Genomic DNA, 17,469 nt, shown 5'->3' with positions numbered 1-17,469 from the left:
ATCCTTTGCTCTCGAGGCAAGCGTCCCCTGAGGATCCACTACCCTCTGCCCTGTCCGTGCCCAGTGTGGGGGGAGAAGGGAGGAAGGAGAAGAGAGGTGTGAGGCCCCCACCTGCCTTCCCCCTCTCGGCAGTTTGGACAGGTGCACGCCACCCGCCGCAGTCTCCTGAGGCCAGCGCTGCCACCACTGCCACCCCCCGTCGGGGTGCTGGCCCCGTCAGCCGTGCCCTGGGAGGCGCCCCCGTCCGTCAGGTCGGGAGACTCGAGGCCCCCGCTGCCGTCAGTCACGGGGGTCGATGCACCCCCGGCTGCCGCCGCATTCAGGGTCTGCGCTGGCGCCTGCACCAGGTGCACCTGCGGGGGGACAACAGACGGTCGAGAAGAACGGAGGAGCCGTCGGTTAACCTCTGGGCGAGCACTCTTTGGAGGGCAACGCTCCAAAGCTAGCCCTTGCACCACATCAAAGTTTCTGGGAAGCTCGGTATCGGCACATTAGAATAGCGAGTCAAAATAAGCCAGTTATAGATGATGGCAACAACACCACACAACATTCAAACAATACACTGTCCGTGGCTTCACAAAAATGTCACTTTCAGAAGAACCCCCTAGAAAGCTAGTGAGGCCAGTTGCTGTCAATTTTCTTCCGGTTAAGCAATACTTTCTCTTTTTAATAATAAAGAAGCACTTAAGTCCACGAGTATGCTGTTAGATTTAGGTTCCCCACTGATCTTTCTTGGCCACCGCGCCTTTCAGCTCTCTGCAGGGTAACAGCCAGCCACTGCGGGGTGGGGGGGACGTAGTGGCAGGCGCACCATGGTGGCTGGTGGCATGGCTGACCTGTTGTCCGGCAGCCTGGAGGTGGGCTTGGGTGGTGCTGGCCGCGGGAGCTGCCACGGGCTGCGCCGTCACTACCTGCCACTTGGTGGGGTCATTGGGGTCCTGCTGAAACTGCTGGGCTGCGCAGAACGGGAGGAAGAACCACTAAGAGAGAGGAAGGGTCCCCCCTTCACACAAAGGCTGAGAGAGGAAAGATCGCCGCTTCCTTAGCGGATGCCCCAGTTACACGACAAATTCAAGCGAACATCCAAACAATCACGTTCTAGCTGTTTGCGTAACCTCGGCTATAACCACTAGTGTCCACTACCACAAAATTTATGGGTGGTGGCTTTGACTGATGTGGTGGTGTCTGTTGCTAGCACTGTCATGCCAGTTATGCGACAGATTTGTGTTCACTTCACACCTTTTACAACCCCCCATCCCTACCACCCCTCCACTGGGTGCCACCTTTATAACCACTTGGTCCCGTGGTCCACTTTTCTGCAAATTCCTACTACTGCTAGTGCTGTAAAATATAAATTAATAAATTCTACTTGATGCATATTTTGCTGGGCTGGTCTTGGTTCATGTCTCATTCAACCTCCTGGTTGAGACAGAAGTGATGTCAAATGAATGCATGCCATTTTTTAAGGTATAAATACACGTATAGTATTCTTAATAAGTATCATGTGTGTTATTTTTCTTTTCTCTTAACATTCTCAGTTTCCCAAAATGCAAGAAACTTAAGAGCCAGTAACAAAAGCCGCCAGCCAAGTAGCACCTTACTGGGCCCCTTAATTGAGGAGAGGGGGGGGGGGGGGGGGAAATGCAGCACTTTGGGACTGAAAAATTTGCAGAAAAATCATCTTTTTGAAACTGGTGTTTTTAAAGAGCACCAGTGTTGTTTCCGCCGCCCTATCAAACTAGCTTGGGAAAATGCCTGGGGTCATTACATTAATGAGTGACACTGAGCCCAGCCCAAAATGGCAAGATCCTGATGCTCGAATGGCACTTTATTGCGACTCGTAGTACACTTTGTGCAAATGCCACTGCTGAAATTCTGGTCTCATTAGGAGGCACTTCAGTTCGTCTCGAGCTTCCCGCCACGAATGCATCTAGTGGAGATGGTCAGGGTTTCCCCCTCAAGAGAGAGAGGAAAGGAGGGGGAATGGCACTGACCGAGGAGCTGCCCATTGGCCAGAGCGGCCTGCACCGTCTGCAGGGGGCTGAGGGGGGCCCCCTGGAGGGGCGAGGCGATGACGTTGCCCTGCGGGGTGATGCCTAGGGCCTGCAGGGTGCCGCCCCCAAGGATGTGGGGCTGCCCAGCACCCGCCCCCTGCATCTGCAGGCCCTGGAGGTTCTGCACCTGCACAGACAGCATCGCCACCAGTTACCCCACTGCAGGAGGACATCCCACCGCTCGCATTTCCCATCACTAAGCCTTTCCGTCTCCGCTGCTTCTTGCCACCTCCCTTGGCAGACATTCTGCAACTTTGGTGGCCTATTCGGTGCCGGGCCACCACGCAGCATGGCTAGCCAAACTCCATTTCTCGTAATCTCAGCTGGGGTTTCTTCTACACGAACCGTTCCCACTCCCGGCTGTCATGCCCATCATCCTCTTTTGATGAATCTTTGAGCTGCTAAGATATCTATCAAGGTGCCGAGTGAGACGGCAGCATCCCCTTCAAACCACACAAGAGGCCACCAGCATTTAGGGCCCCTACTACTAATCCCCGAAACAATTTTCATCAGCACTATCCAATAAACCATGCCCTGTTTCGTACTCAGCTTGTAGGTTAAGTGACTCAGCTGTCCACTGTCCCTGCTGTTATTCCAAAAGTTCACAGGTTCAAGCTTGGGCTACAAAAGCTGGGAGGAGAGAACTTCAGTAAGCGCTAACAGCTACACGTTGTCTAAGCTAATCTAGAGCCTAGGCCACTACAGCATACTTCATGCATATTTCATTTATAGTTTGATTTGAACACACAGCATGGTAGGTCTTTAACTTGGACACGACTCTGCTTATGAGGTGCCAAAAACAAAAGTGCATACAGGCACAGTCAGTGATGCCCAAGCACAATTTTAGCCAAAGTCTGCATTACCATTGCATTGCATTACCAAGCTGCATTGCAACGCTGATATGGCTGTTTTACTTCATTCTTTTCCTGGCTAGCTCTAAATTTATTGGGCACACTGAAAAACCACACAACCAGCCAGGATTGTAAAGCATAACAGTGCCCTTTAAAGGCACCTTGAAGACAACCTACAACTTCGCTTTTTCTGAATGATTTCCATGGTGGAATGACAAACGTCGAAATTTAATGCGAGCTGCACTTCATTAACTAGACAATCAGGAAAACGAAAGAATGGGCAGTGTGGTGCCAGCAACTTTCTAGCACTTTCTCAGCGATGTCAATGATTCAAACTAGTGTTACTGGCTAGCACCAATAAAAGCAACTGCAAATTAAAGAGGAGCATGAACATTAAAAATGAAGTAAAGGTAAATGAAATCTGGAACAACACTTTTTATTGTGGTACAATATTTTTTTAATTTACATAGTGGGAAAAATTCATACGAAACCAACAATCCAATTGATGAGCGACTGGAGACACACATGCTCTGGTCCCGAGTGGCTTATCTGATACTCTGCCACTTTCACTGCGGTCACTAAAGAAGTCAAAGACGGGCACTAAACCTTGGCTGGCCTTGCTGACTCCGTATTAGCATTCAATTTGTCTGTTGGCATGAGTACGCGTCCGTATCATTGTTGTGGAATTTAGCCGCCCATTTTAGTTGCAAATTACTCAGGGATGAAAACATCCTTCACTGTGGAACAAGAATGCAAGAAAGCATTTGAATTTGGCAAAACGACATGTTGTAGGATGCTATTTTTTTCCCTTTCACGCACTGCCTTCTTTTGTTGCACCAAGGATCTGCCATAACCAATAGTTGCTCACTAAAAGACTTGGGGAAGTGGGGGGGGGGGAGCAGACTTCAAGCTGAGTGTTGTTGGCGATAACAGATGCCGTCATTGGGACGAGCGGAAGACAGAAAGAGGGGAGGCAGTTACCTGAATGATGTTTGGAGACCTAAGACCAGCCAGGCCCGAGACGTTGATGGCGGTGGCGCCCATGGGCCACCAGGCAGCGCCCCCTGCCAGCAGCTGCCCCATTTGCCCCTGGACCACTTGGCCCGAGGGCAGTTGGACGGCCAGCGTCTGCGCCTGCACCCCGACAAGGGCCCCTCAGTCCGCTGGCGCTCCTCAACTCCCTTGAGGGGGTCTCCGCTGATGCAGGGACGAGTGAGCCCACCAGCAAGGACTCCCACATAGTGGCGCCTCATTTGCAAAGTAGTTACAACTGGCCAGCCCACTCGAAAAATCTGCCTATTCCGCCCCCCCACCTTTGCACGCAACGTGACGACACACGCGGTGGTTCTTCACAGTACAAGAACCACCCCAATTACACGTTAGCCCTGGCAACATGACTCAATCTTTTGTAGGAAAGGTAACACAAGAGTCCAGTGAGAGGAAGCTCAAAGAAGGAAAAAGGAAAGGGTGGAAAGAACAAAATGCTGCCAAGCACATTTCCAAAGAAACAATTGCCATCTTGGGAAAAGGTAGATGGCGAGAAATTGGTCACACATGTGCTTGCTTCACTGCAAAAGACAACAACGTCAAGAGATAATAGTGTTTCTGCTGCCTGCTTTACGCCCCACTCTATCCCCCTCCCATTCCTGTCTCCGTCCCTCTCCCGTGGGTCTGGCAATCCACCCATGGGGGACCGGTGTGTAACTACTCACTAGTAATTTGTAAGTCACACGTAACACCCCGGTGACCCACTGGCAACTTGTGGGAGGGTGACCGGTCGGTCACCACTAGTGGGCAATCAGCGAGACAGTGACCCATTGGCAAGCAGAGCTGCCAGTAACATTTCTGGCTGTGGCTGACTCGGGTGCCAGACAAACGACCAAAATTTTCACGTTTCCAAGAAAGACTACTGCTTTCACGTCGTACAAATGAAAAGCTCACACTCATGAAACCAATGGTACCACTGTCTCTTCCTAAAAACTTGATTGAATGCTCACTATATTCGAGCAGCTTGAAGCACCCATACAGCACAGTCAGCAGGGAGCCACGCAGTAGAACTAAGCAACCCTCGAGGTATTCAAGGCCCATCTCACCGTTCATGGGGTGGTCATAGTTGCTAACTTTGGAGAAATCATGCAACCATTTGCATGCACAAAGCACTTGCTGCCTGGCACAGTGGCTTCACAAGAGCCACGAAGCTCAGTCTTAGTAGACACACCCCATTTCACATGCCCCACTTCACCTTAGTTGCACCGTCTTTTGACCACATGGCAATGCTAAATCAACAGCAACAACAAACGAAAAACACTTCTTTTTGTACTATGAAGACATGGTGAAGGTTGATTTGCATAGAAAGGTGCCAGCTTTTTTGTATCAACGCATTCAGAGCCAAGGTTGTAGTAACAGTACAGGAGATGTCACATACAACTCACCAGATGTCCTGTCAAGACGTCGCCATGTGACAAGAAATGTACATGCAATAACCCTCAATGAGTTAATAATAAGCCACCATCTCGGCTTCTAAAAACTGACTGTACTGCCTAACAACTATCTAGATAGTTAAGAAACACGCTAACATCATCTTATAAAGGCTCATGCAAACAAGTTCTGCTTTTTGCCACCACGAATTGGCAAACTAACTTTGCTATAGGTTACAGATATATGAAGGCGCCTGATCTACAGCACTTTGTGTTTTTATTTATCATTTGTAGGCAGTTAAGAGATCATACTGCCATTTAAAGGGGAGCAAAGCCATTTATAAAAGAAAGCTTTACTATTTTGAATATCAACCCTATGGGTAAGTAAAAATAATACTGACATCCAATTTCTGTGCTCATGTTTTACTTCTTTGAACCCTGGCTACCTCAAAGTTGTAAGCACAAACCAAGACACAAGTTGGCCAAAGTGATGAACTGCAATGCCATTCATAATCATCAGTTTCCATTTTGGCTGCCAAGGGCCCAGGAGCAGACTCACGGCCACGACAGTGCTTGCTACACCACATATTCTTCTGTTTGAGCAAGATGTCAGACGAGACGTGGTACAATTTGGAAGCGCGGTATCTTCTGGAAGCTATACCTTCTGTTCAATTAAAGGATCAGTACCTATACCTATAGCCCCTCTGAACCCCTTGCAAACTGCAGGCACTCAAAACGGGGCCAAAAGGATGGACGAGACAAAAGTGGGCATGGATGGTGCAACAAATCATTGTAATTTTCTAATACAAGACTGTAATTCCACTCAGTCCATGAACAAGTATATTGCATATATTCAATGGAAGGTGGGGCAGTTTCTACGCAGCACTGAAATCCTGCGTTGTGGCAGGACCAACAAACACCTAACAAAGATAATGCGAGAAAAATACACAGTGGATCCTTTGCCCCCTCTCCATTGGGAGTATTAAAAATAAAAGTTCATAAATGTATGAGCTCAACTTCCTACCTGGCTGCTGCTAAAACCAGATAAACACGCACTGATGATGCTATCCGTAATACCTAGCAGCTTCACGGTCCACACATCGAACACCACGTAAGTTTGGCCTTAATATAATGAAATAAATCTTGTCATTCCAATATAAAAAAAACCTGTGGCAGTAGAATTTGAATAAATTTACGTAAAAGGACAATTTCCCATCATTGTTAATTTAATGTTGCTAAATTATTGCTAATGTGAGTGACTCAGTCGCCCTGTGCCACAGTGCAGTGCTGCCCTACACATTGCTAAGCATGCAGGCATCAGAGACCACCAACAATGGCAACGCAGTCGCTAAAGTTACCAGAACGAATGCTGGCCTGGCAGCTCACTATTTGTTGCTGTCTTCCTTTTCTCTCTGCCTGCGGGCTGTTTATCCGTGTTCTCCATTTCCTATGCTGCCATTTCGCCTTGTCATGTTGCTCCCGCCAGGGGGCTCAGATCACTTGTGCTGGAGCCACAACCTCCATTCCCACAATCACAGTTTTTAAAAAGAATAAGAAGAAAGAGTAGCTCGTCACGGCTGTAGAGCGACCATCCTTTCATGGGCTAAAACAACGGCGCACTCCACGGTACTGGCTTACCTGCAGTTCCATCATGACATCGGGAGCAAATCAGGAGCACAGAATTCTGCTAGCTTTATATGAGGCCTGAACTGCTCAAAGATTGCGCACACGGCATTGTCCAAGCCTGTGACCTGGCTGCCTATTAGCTCCGGCAGCTGATCAGCAGGTAACGAGGAATCAGGGAGCATCAAAGTTAGCACCGTGCAACGGTTGCCTTTTTACTGGAGATTAAAGCTTCCCCAGTCCCACTGCCTTCGAATTTGGTGCTACAACAGTCTTTGCTGCTCAAATTGCTCTCACTCGCACCTTTTCATGCGAGTGTGTGCCAATGAGTACATAGCGTACTCACATCTACATAATTGGCTTGCGTGTATACGGTGATATGCGAGTTTCATGACAAACAAGAAGCCATGCAAGCCCAATTCTTATGAATGCAGCATAACACAGAAAATAGGCGCTTTTTTTTTTAACTTGGGATTTCAGTCAGGTGTTCGCAAATTAAGGAGAACACGCTAAATATAGTAATTTAAATATTTAAGTTCTTAGCCCACCTGTCACACGAGCTCTGTATACTAGGGTGGCATGTACCCGTATCGCAATCATACAACACCCTGGTCGTACGATGCTCCCGCTTGGTCCCTTGAAAGTCATATTATCGGGGTTACACTGTATATGTACAACATAAGCATCAGATCTACTGAGCATTTGTAGTATGTCACAGGTCATCACCGCCACTTCATTTCCAGTACACTGTGATGTGGTTGTATTTACTTTTCCTTTCCTTTTTTTTTTTTTCCAACCAGCTTAGCCTGCAGAAAAACTCAGTGGTAGAACAAGGCTGCCATCATAAAGCCTTTATGAAGCGAAAGATGGTCAGGTGGCACAAAGACAGAGGCAGGGTACAGCCAGGCAGCGACAGGGGTCCAAAACTGTCTCTGCCCCCTCGACCTCAAACACAGCTTCCACTCTGCTGCTGCATGGGACTACCGAGATGCAGGTCAGTCCAAAAGAGCAGTGCGGTCAACTACCAGAGACAAGCCCACCTGCAAAGCCCGCAACAAAAAGCTGACCGGGGGAAGGCAAACACTCACTCAAGCCCGTACCATGTGGTGCAGTTTTCCCTTTGTGAATCCGGCGCTGTGGCCGTTTGCCGCTCCGTAACTCGCACATACTTCTGCACGCAAGCACTCGTGAACGGCGTAATTTTCGCATTTGCAAAACCCACATTTCAAGCCTTCCACATGTGCGAAAATCGCAGGAAAGTTTGTCCGCACCAAACGTTCGCCAGCACGCCACAGCTGTAAAAAAGGGGCTGCTCCCCATCACCGAATTCAGGGGTAAGTGCGCACCATGTAGGACGGGCTTGAGGCGGGGTGCTGAAATGTGCGACCATTCTCTGCTTCACAACAGCATCATCGTGAGACACGCACACCGAGTTAGACGACCCACAGCACAGCCAGTGAGTAGGGGGAGGAGGAGGCGGGGGAGACGGAGGAGCAAGCCCCGGTAGTGCGGAAAGCGGGGGGCACGGGTGCAGTGTGAGGAGAAGGGGTGAGTGTGTGCCGCACCTGCACCTGCGCAGCCACGGCCGCCGCGTTCTGCTGGGCCGCCTGCTGCTGTGCTGCCGCCTGCTGCTGCTGCTGCTGTTGGGCGCTCTGGACGACCTGCGGCTGGGCGGCCGTGGTGATGGCCTCGCCCGTCGAGGTCATCACCACCTGGGTGGCGCCCGCCCACGAGGTCGGGGTCGCGGCCGCTTGCTGCTGCTGCTGCTGCGGCGTGCGCTGGGCTTGTTGCGGCTGGGGTGCCGTGGCTGTGACTTGGATCTGCTGCAGTTGCCCCTGAGCGGTGAGCTGCGTGCGTGCACACCGCCACCCAAGCCAGAGAAACCGGGAGGGGGAGCGGGCAGCAGCAGCACCAAGAGAGGAGGAGGAGGAGAGCAGAGAGAAAACCCCCCAGAGAGGCGCCAGTCAATGCAGCAGTCGGGGGGGGCAGGCAGGCAGCACAAGTGGGGGGGAGTGGCTCGCTGGCTGGCTGGGCGGCTGGCACCTCCGGACAGATCGTTTGCTGGGAGGGCGGCACGAATGTGCCTCTGCTAGTTCTCTGCTCTCGCACGTTGTTTCCGGGCAACAAACGTAGACCAGAAAGTGAGACTGCAACAGGGTGTTCCACTAGGTCTTCAGATGGTGCAAAATTGACTGGCACACTGGTCACTAAAGTCACTGGTGTTGCAGTGAACAGTGCCAGTGGCACCAACTGAGCCTCTATGGCACCTCTTAAACATTCTAACTGGCCCCCCAAAAATGATCAGCCAATGATGCCATCCACCGAGCCAAGGTTAGTACACCAAGTGCACCAAGCGGGTGAACTCTATCTATGCATGGTCAGCTGGCACTTCGATTCAACAAGCAACTTATCATTTTTACCACCTGCACTAGATCAGCTAGCGTCACCCAAGGGTTGTACACTTAGAGTACAGTGAAACCTCGATGTAATGAACTTAAATGTAACGACCAACATTATTTTTCAATTTCAAGTGTATGCACACCACGTGTGTAACCTTTGTGTGTAACCTTTGTGGAGATGCTCCCTGCCAGTTGAAGGGCCACAAGAAGGGAAACTAGTGAACTGCTTCCGGAAAGCTGACTTTCACAATGTGACCAGGGCTGGAACAGCCAGTGGTGGTGCCGACCAAGAGCACGAAGAGGTGGTTGATTACCAGGCTGCAAGGCGATGGAGCAAGGCGATGGAGCCGTCCCTGACGACGTCGAACTTGATGACTACCTCTACACCGACTCTGCTGTGATCGCAATAGAGGGTCTGACCGAGGCGATGCGAGTAGTGTTCACGGGGACTTGCAAGATGAGGATGACAGCGATGAGCCTGACATGTCGGACACTTGTGCCGTGAAGTGGTGGATGCGCGAACGATGTTTTGAGGTGGTTTACGACCAGCCAGCAAGATGAAGGCGTGATGCAAGTCATGTCCAGGGTAGCCCAGAAAAAAGGGACGGACTACTTTCAGCCGAAATAAAGCCCTATGAACACCCACAAAAAATGTTTAGAATCTTTTTTTTATATGACGTGCTTTGACACATGACTAATGTGCTTCGACACTGCATGGGCCTCACGATGCCCGCGTAGACAATTAAGCTCTGACGGCATGTTGCATATGTTTTTTTTAACCCTTTCAGAGTCAATGACGTACATGTACATTCCCTGCAAACTCCTTTAAAATGGTCAATGATGCACATGTACGTCATCGCTTGTGTGTTTAAAAAGCACGCCTTTTTCGATCATTTCTCTCGTTGACATGTGCTGCCACAGTGCGGAAATACAAGAAATTTCTTTCTTGCGACGGTGGCTGTTCTTTTCTTTTTTTTATGCTTTACAACAGGCGTGCGCCAACTATAGCTTGCACATCTGGCCACGCACGAGCATGCAGCCGCTAGTTTCAGTTTTGTACTCCGGAATCTTCCTGCTTCTTGCGCTTGTCCCCCTTCTTGCACCCGCGAAACTTTTTAAAAATTTTCCTTGTGTTACTCATGAATAAACCACATGTATGTAACATGATTTTTTTGGTCATTATGATCATCCTAAATGAATTTGTCCAAAGAATTTAAATCAGCAATAAAAAAATTGACCCGGGGGGGTCGCATTTGGTAACAAAAATTTGACCCTGAAAGGGTTAAGCAAAGAGTTCCACTGTGGCACTCAGTAAGTAGCTTGAGCTACCTGCTTCGCTTCACAGTTGCTGCATCGTGCAAGTGGTATCCACGGAGGCGTCAGAGTGCCAGCCGTATGTGTTCTGCTTCACGCGGCTGACCCTTAATTTTAAGTGTGAATTTCAATGTAAAGAAGTACATTATGACCGACTTCGTTACATCGAGGTTTGACTGTAGTACAGAAGGACAAGCTGCAGTAACAAATTTATCCGTACCTTGTACTAATCTGGGCACCTTGCTAGCAGTCGTGTACCGACTAGCACACCCCCGCACCCACCTTAACAAAACAAAACGAATTGTTATTTGGTGTTTAATGCATAGAAAAAGCACCGGGCATACGATGGGCCCCATAGGACTGTAGACTGCCTTCGGAAACACGCCAAGGTGACACTAATTAAAAGCCTTTTGCGGGTCAAACACGTTCTGCGAGCCTCTAGGACGACACCAGTCTAAGCCAGGTCCATGCCGAAACAAGGACGTCACCTGGTGCCCAACCTCTTGGTACAAAGAGCATTTGTGCACTGTGCTGCCCACTATTTCACTTGGCTTCAAGGAACAGTAAGCCACTCCCCCAGTTCTCTATGCATGAGTATGTAGCACGCACGTCAATAACCCCACATGAAGCAATTTTAGAGCATAAACTCCCGTATAAAGGTACAGCCATGGAATTGCATTCCATCTTGCTACCCTTCGTAAGCAGGTTCAAATGTACATGCTGACCGGCCCACTTCCGTCATCTAAAAAGTGATTTAAACAAACAAAGCTTTTGTCACACGCTTGGCTAAAGAAGTGCTTAGCGGCACTAAAACCTATGCTACACCAAAACAAATATTCGTTTTGCAATGTAGGCCTACAAACTGCTCCTACCCAAATGCATCCCCCTCCCCCCCCCCAAAGAAGGAGAACAATAGAGCAACAGTGTACGGTACAGGCATGCAATCGTACAGAAATTAGGAAAATTACAGAAAGAAAAAAAAAATTATTTGCGCAAAAAATTATTTGTGCACTGCCTCCTGCTCGGTACTGAGTTTTCATGCGCCAGCATTCATTACAATTTCCTTTCTCTGAACTCGGTGCCTCATTTGCAATGAGATAAGGAGAGGAGGCACTGTACTGCCACGGTCCGTCTCGAAAAGTGGCAGCCACGAGCGTTTACAAAGCAGCCAGGGCTGCCCGCTACCACAGGAGCTCTATGAGTGGTCACACTGGTTGTAACAGAACAGGCAATCGGCAATGTGAAACAGCACCCACAAAGCTTTAACAAAACGTTCTGCCTTCTGCCTGGAGGTATGACACCGAACTCAGGGGTGCCAGCATGCCCAAATGCAGGGACACAGGCCGCGTGACTTGGAAGACGAACTCTCTCCCGGCCGGTGGCTCTCACCTGTGCCATCTGCGGCTGCATGTGCGCGAGCTGCTGGACGACCTGAGCGGCGGCCAGCTGCTGGCCCGAGGCCAGCATGTTCCCCTGGGGGGTGGCCACCGCCTGCAGGGTCTGCACAGGCACGTGGATGGTCTGGAAGACGGTCTGGCCGTTGCCTGTCGAGATGGGAACCTGCACGGGGATGGTCTGCTGCAAGGCCGGAGCCGCCGTCTGCATGGGGATCTGCAGCGTCTGCACCATGTTGCCCTGACGGATGGCCACGTTCTGCGTCGTGAAGCCCTGCGGCCGCAGGAAGCCCTGCCAAGGGGGAAGAAAGGGTCACCTCGTAAAAAGTCCGCAAGCGGGAGCGCTCAAAAACTTCTACACCATCGAAGAAGAGCTTTGTTTCCATTCTGGCTTCGAATCAAAGAGGGTCATTCGGAGTTTCGGGTACCAAAAAAGTACTTAAAAATTGAAGAAAACATATTTTCACCCGTAGCTAGAAAGCATTGTCATTTAGGCGAGCCTATCCAGCATGTCTCAATATTAGGAATTTCTTGATTTTGCTAACTGTTTTGCGGTTGGCAGCAAATTGTAGAGTCTAAGAAGTACATCTTCATCCAGTTAGAAAGCATAGTCATTCAAATGAGCTGTTCCAGTGTGTCACAATACAGTGAAAGCTCGTTAATTTGAACCTCAATGATTTGAATTTCTGGAGAATTCGAAATGTACAATTTGCCCCGGCCAAGTCTGTGTAGAAGTTTATGTGTAAAGAAGCCCGCTAATTCGAATTCAAGTAGGTTCCAACACCGCAATTTGAACTATGCGCAACCAGCTGGGGCCAGGCACATGGCCAGAAAAACGCATCTGCTGCTTACACACGAGGCTGTGTAGAATGGAGAAGGCAAAATAGGGCAAAACCAATCTAAATCCCAAATGGCAGACGACGTTTCGGAAGACGTCTCCTTTGCGGATAACCTCGATGAGGATGCGAGTACAGTGGTCTGTGTGGTGCGCTGACTGATCATATTTCAGGTCGCTGCCAATGACCGAGGATGAGAATGAAGCAGAGTGCTGTTTGTTCAGAAATCATGGCCGGGTAGAACGCCACTGCATCTTGAAGAAGCCGAAGATGAGGCCTTTTGCTACATTAGTTTGCTGGAACAAAAAGTGCTGGCTGTCGCCTTTAGGCACAAAAGGCATGCCGCAATACAGCATTTCTCAAGCATCAAAGTATTGACATGCCCTACTGCTTCCCAATTGCAGTGTACTGCTGTTATTGTTCACTTTTATTAGTTGCGGTTCGAACTAACGAGCCTTTACTGCATTAGGAATTTCTGATTTGGTAACTGTTTTGTGGTCAGCCACAAATGTTCAGGGTCTAGCTTCGCCAGCAGTTTGTCTATGGCCAAGACTGAAGTGCGTTCGCTGCAGTAGGTGCTAGAAGAGAAACAGGTGCTTGCATCTCCTCCACCAGTATAAATCTCTAGCCTGCCATCACGGCTATGGCCAGAAAAAGAAAAATGCGTCAGAACTTGTTCACCATGTCAATGGACATGCCTTTCTGTTCGTTTCCTGAGCTGCAGTTAAGGGACACTAAAGGCTGAATGAAATTTCTTTTTTTAACTGAAAGATCATACGTTCCGTAGCACTCTCAGCTTTTGCTCGACGAGCAACGATGCGTTATTTCCTGAGAAATCCGCAAAGAAGGCTGGCATTTCTCTCTCCCGCTTCCCTTTCATGTGACGAAGACATCGCGTCACAAATTTGAGCGAGGCACCGGCGCAGTCTAGAGAGTAAACAGCTGGCACTAAGCGCTCTCAGGCTGGCAGCAGTAGCTGTTACGTCACCAAGCCATGGCCAACCACCGAGAACGTTTCTTTGACCGAGGAGGGCTGGCTTTCACTTGCCGATGGACAATTCTGCTTTCTGTCTCATTAAATTCACCAAGTGCTCATGTTGTGAGCCCAGATTGTTTGCAAAACAATCATCGATGCACGCAGTCAATGCAAACGATGGCACATGCTCTGAAGAACAGCCACTGAGGAACAATATAGAAAACATAAGGTAAGCTACTACAGTGCATGTCCTCCTGACACCCCCACGGCTTGGGTACGATTAGTTCTCAGATGATACACCGTGTGCTTACCTGGTTCGAGAGCAGGGCGTGCCCTCCACCAGCCAGCTGGATGGCCTGCTGGCCGCCTGTGAAGGAGGCTGGGATGAAGATGGCCTCCTGGCCATCAATCTGGATGTTCTGGATTTGCGGAATGGCGTTGTATGCTATTTGCCCACTGGGCGTCACCTGCACCAGTGAACGGGCCGGAGAAGACCGGCGTGAGGGAAATGCGGCACAGAGAAGATGAAACCATTCTGGCGCAGGGCTACGCATGGTAGTGCCGGCACAAATAGGTTGCCACAAGACACTTTAGGGCACTCGTCCCATGGTTCCCCTTCTCTGCCTCATTTGTCACACGGTTAATTAGGTAATACCCTGCACCTACTCGCCCGACTTGCAAGTTTCACGCTGACTGTAGAAAGCCATCCTGGGCTCTGGTGAATGTGGGTAACTTTAGTTAGTTACTTAAAAAACTGGAGCTCAAACAATGGTACTGGTGAAAGCAAGAGTTCCCAAATGTATCCTCAGGGAGCAGTAGAACGCAAGTGAGTGAACGGAAAGCTGGCCGAAAACTCAGGTGTGGATATTTCTTGCATTATTTTTCCCTACACTTCCTTCTTTCCTCCTTTTAGGACCTAGGTCCCTTAACCTCATAACAATGCATAGAACATACTGGTGTCTAGGTATGCTGGCTTATGCTGTATTTTTTCTCAAATTTCCTATACTCAACCCTCCCTCCGTATCTCTCTCTCCAAATAACAATACAGTCATTCAAATGGACCGGCCCCCATGTAGATCCCTATACAATGAGTTCCCTGCCTCCCTCGATGGGCTGTGCCAGTCCAGCGCCACCTGCTCGGGCGCCTCTTCCCGCCACTTGCCTGCGCCACTAGCTGGGTGCCCGGCGAGAAGACGGCCTGCTGCTGTGCCTGTGCCTTGACCGTGGGCGAGGACATCGGGGTGACCGTGCCATCCGCATTGAGCACGCCCATGGTGGGGCCTTGCACATACTGGGCCACCAGCTCGCCCGCTCCGGCCGGGAGCACCGTGGCGGTGGCCGTTGTGGCCGCACTACCGCTGCTCTTGGCGGGCGAGGCGTCTCCGTTGGCGCCATCGCCGCCACCACTGTCGTCCGCTGGGGAATCCGTCGGGGAGCCGATCTTGCTACACGTTGCCGCCAACAAAGCCAGCGGCGAAGGCTGCACTTCCTGCACACGCAGGCAACAGGGTCAGCTTGCAGGCTGCACTTTCCCGCAGCAAGACTACTCATTGTAGGCACGTGCACGCCCCATTGTCCACAACTCGTCAAAACGCAGCCATACATCCGCTACTGTCGAGTTACTTCCTGCAATGACCAATGCTTCTGCCACGTGATACCAAAGAAACATGGTGAAAAGATGCTCCAATGCTGCCATTACTTGTCCTTTCCTGCCAGTCTCTTGCCAGGAATGCGAGAGGACAAATCAACCTAGTCTCCTGCTATGAAAACGAATCAATTACACACTTGTAGAACAATTTCTCACAGTAGCCACTTTTTGCAATACGAAACCATCCCTGTGGGGCTAGCAATACTGTATTTCTGCAATTTTAAGCACCCCCCGATTCTAAGCACTCTCCCCTGCTTTGAGAAAAAAATTTTGGAAGAGAAGTCTGCATGCAAATTTTAGCACCCCCTTCTCTAAGCAACCATCACAAGGTGGATTTCAGAGGCGTGTTAGCGGGTACAAGTTGATGTTGTAACCAGGTCATTTATGAAGTGTTTAATTACAAACCACTTCAAAAGAACAGAAGACGACCTGCTGTGGAATACAGAGAGTGGTGGCTGAAACGGTGCAACAGACTTGATTGATAGTGAGAGTGATTAAGTATTAGACGTAAACGGTGGGTTTGCTGTCTGTACAAATTTTTCTCTTGAATGTTTGCCAAATAAAACAATGGGCATCTTCAATTATCAGTCCCGGATCATCCGCGGACCACCTAAGACGCGATCCGGTGCTTGATTTTCCCATGTGTTTCTATGCGACTTCCGATTGCACACAGTCCTCGGACTGCCCGTGGACTGCCCAAGACTGGTAAAGTGAGGAGGTCTATTATTACATGCGCCCGTCTCGTCGAGATACTGCTGCAAAAAAAAAAAAAGTGTTTGTGTTAGGGGCGGGGATTAATTTATGTTTTTCAAATCTAAGCACATTTCACTTTAGGCAACGCGACTGTGGAAAAAAGGGGGTGCTTAGGATCAAGTAAATATGGTATTTTAAAGCACACCTTGTCAGCAGTGACAAGCCACTCTTTCTTTTTCCACCCGAGGATTTACTAAATTTTACACGAGGCACCTTACAAGTTGCCATATAACTATGAACACTAGAAGGACCATGAAGACAAAAAACAGGACACCTTTGCCTTATTAGAAAAAATTAACTTTGATATCTACATAATTTAATTCATTCCAGCCCCAAAAGACTGTTCTCACCAAGGAAAGATATAAAACATTCAAGACTTTCAAATATCACGTTACACAATGTCTGCAACAATGAAATATGGTAAATAAAAAAAAAACAAGATAGCGGTGTGCTAACTTGATGCTAGCATTCAAGAAATACGAATCAAACAAAACTAGTGGCACCACAACAATTTCACAGTCATTTTTCTTGGCAGTGGCTTTGGTTGGCGACTCCCAAGCGCACAAGGAAGTTTCTGTGACATCATAAAGCCCGATAGTACTCCTTTTTTTTTCAAATTTGTATTGAAATTTGTGGGCTGGGAGTGGGATTAGATGACAACAATGATTTGCCCATGGGTTTTTTCACTGCAATATCTTTCAGGGGGCATGCTTTCCTGCCATTTTTAGCTCACTGTGGTGGCCCCTCTCAGCAAACCGGTACTGGGAAAAGGTATATTCTCTTCAGGCATGTACAGGTCGAACTCACTTCCGAGCATGTTTCAATAGGCTGTCACTGACACATAAACAGAACATTTTAATTGCGAAATGATTCACCTTACTCTTGATCAGAAGTTACTGCTAGGGATTATGCCTTCAGCACGTATCCACTTAGACCAGAAGTTTGTTTCTGGTGACAGCTCCATCTTATGATCACGGATATTTCAATTAGGGCAAATTTTGGGGCAGAAATAACCCTCTTCTTAAAAGGGGGAGGGGGGGGGGGAGGAATCAACCCAAAAACTAAGCATGATAATATATGTCAAGTACGGAACCACAGCTTTGACTAATTTAGCTGCTCACTATGTAGGCATAACTTGCCACTAGTAGCACTCCTCTGTTGCCACTGTGACAGAGGGAATACCTCAAGGTGTTGTCTTAGCACC

The 17,469-nt window shown here is 49.1% G+C and overlaps 1 protein-coding gene across 2 annotated transcripts in view; it reads right to left on the bottom strand.

Annotated features, from left to right (window-relative positions):
- Positions 1–17,469, bottom strand: part of LOC144169892 (transcription factor Sp1-like) — a 33,571-nt gene that overhangs the window by 8,694 nt on the left and 7,408 nt on the right. Inside the window, exons 2-9 of one of the 2 annotated variants that reach the window (XM_077699314.1) lie at positions 15,027–15,353; positions 14,176–14,331; positions 12,048–12,344; positions 8,511–8,792; positions 3,887–4,039; positions 1,995–2,181; positions 837–955; positions 112–353 (exon numbers count right to left, since the gene is read on the bottom strand). In XM_077699314.1, coding sequence (XP_077555440.1) covers positions 112–353; positions 837–955; positions 1,995–2,181; positions 3,887–4,039; positions 8,511–8,792; positions 12,048–12,344; positions 14,176–14,331; positions 15,027–15,353 — 1,763 coding nt within the window. The remainder of the gene's footprint in view (positions 1–111; positions 354–836; positions 956–1,994; positions 2,182–3,886; positions 4,040–8,510; positions 8,793–12,047; positions 12,345–14,175; positions 14,332–15,026; positions 15,354–17,469) is intronic. The other variant, XM_077699316.1, reaches the window with a different exon arrangement.

This window comes from Haemaphysalis longicornis, unplaced genomic scaffold, assembly GCF_048455015.1.
Source record: "Haemaphysalis longicornis isolate Haplotype H1 unplaced genomic scaffold, Haemaphysalis longicornis Haplotype H1 scaffold_2, whole genome shotgun sequence".
Taxonomy (NCBI): Eukaryota; Metazoa; Arthropoda; class Arachnida; order Ixodida; family Ixodidae; genus Haemaphysalis; species Haemaphysalis longicornis.
Note: the sequence above shows the minus strand (reverse complement) of the source record. Positions and strands in the feature narration are given on the sequence as shown.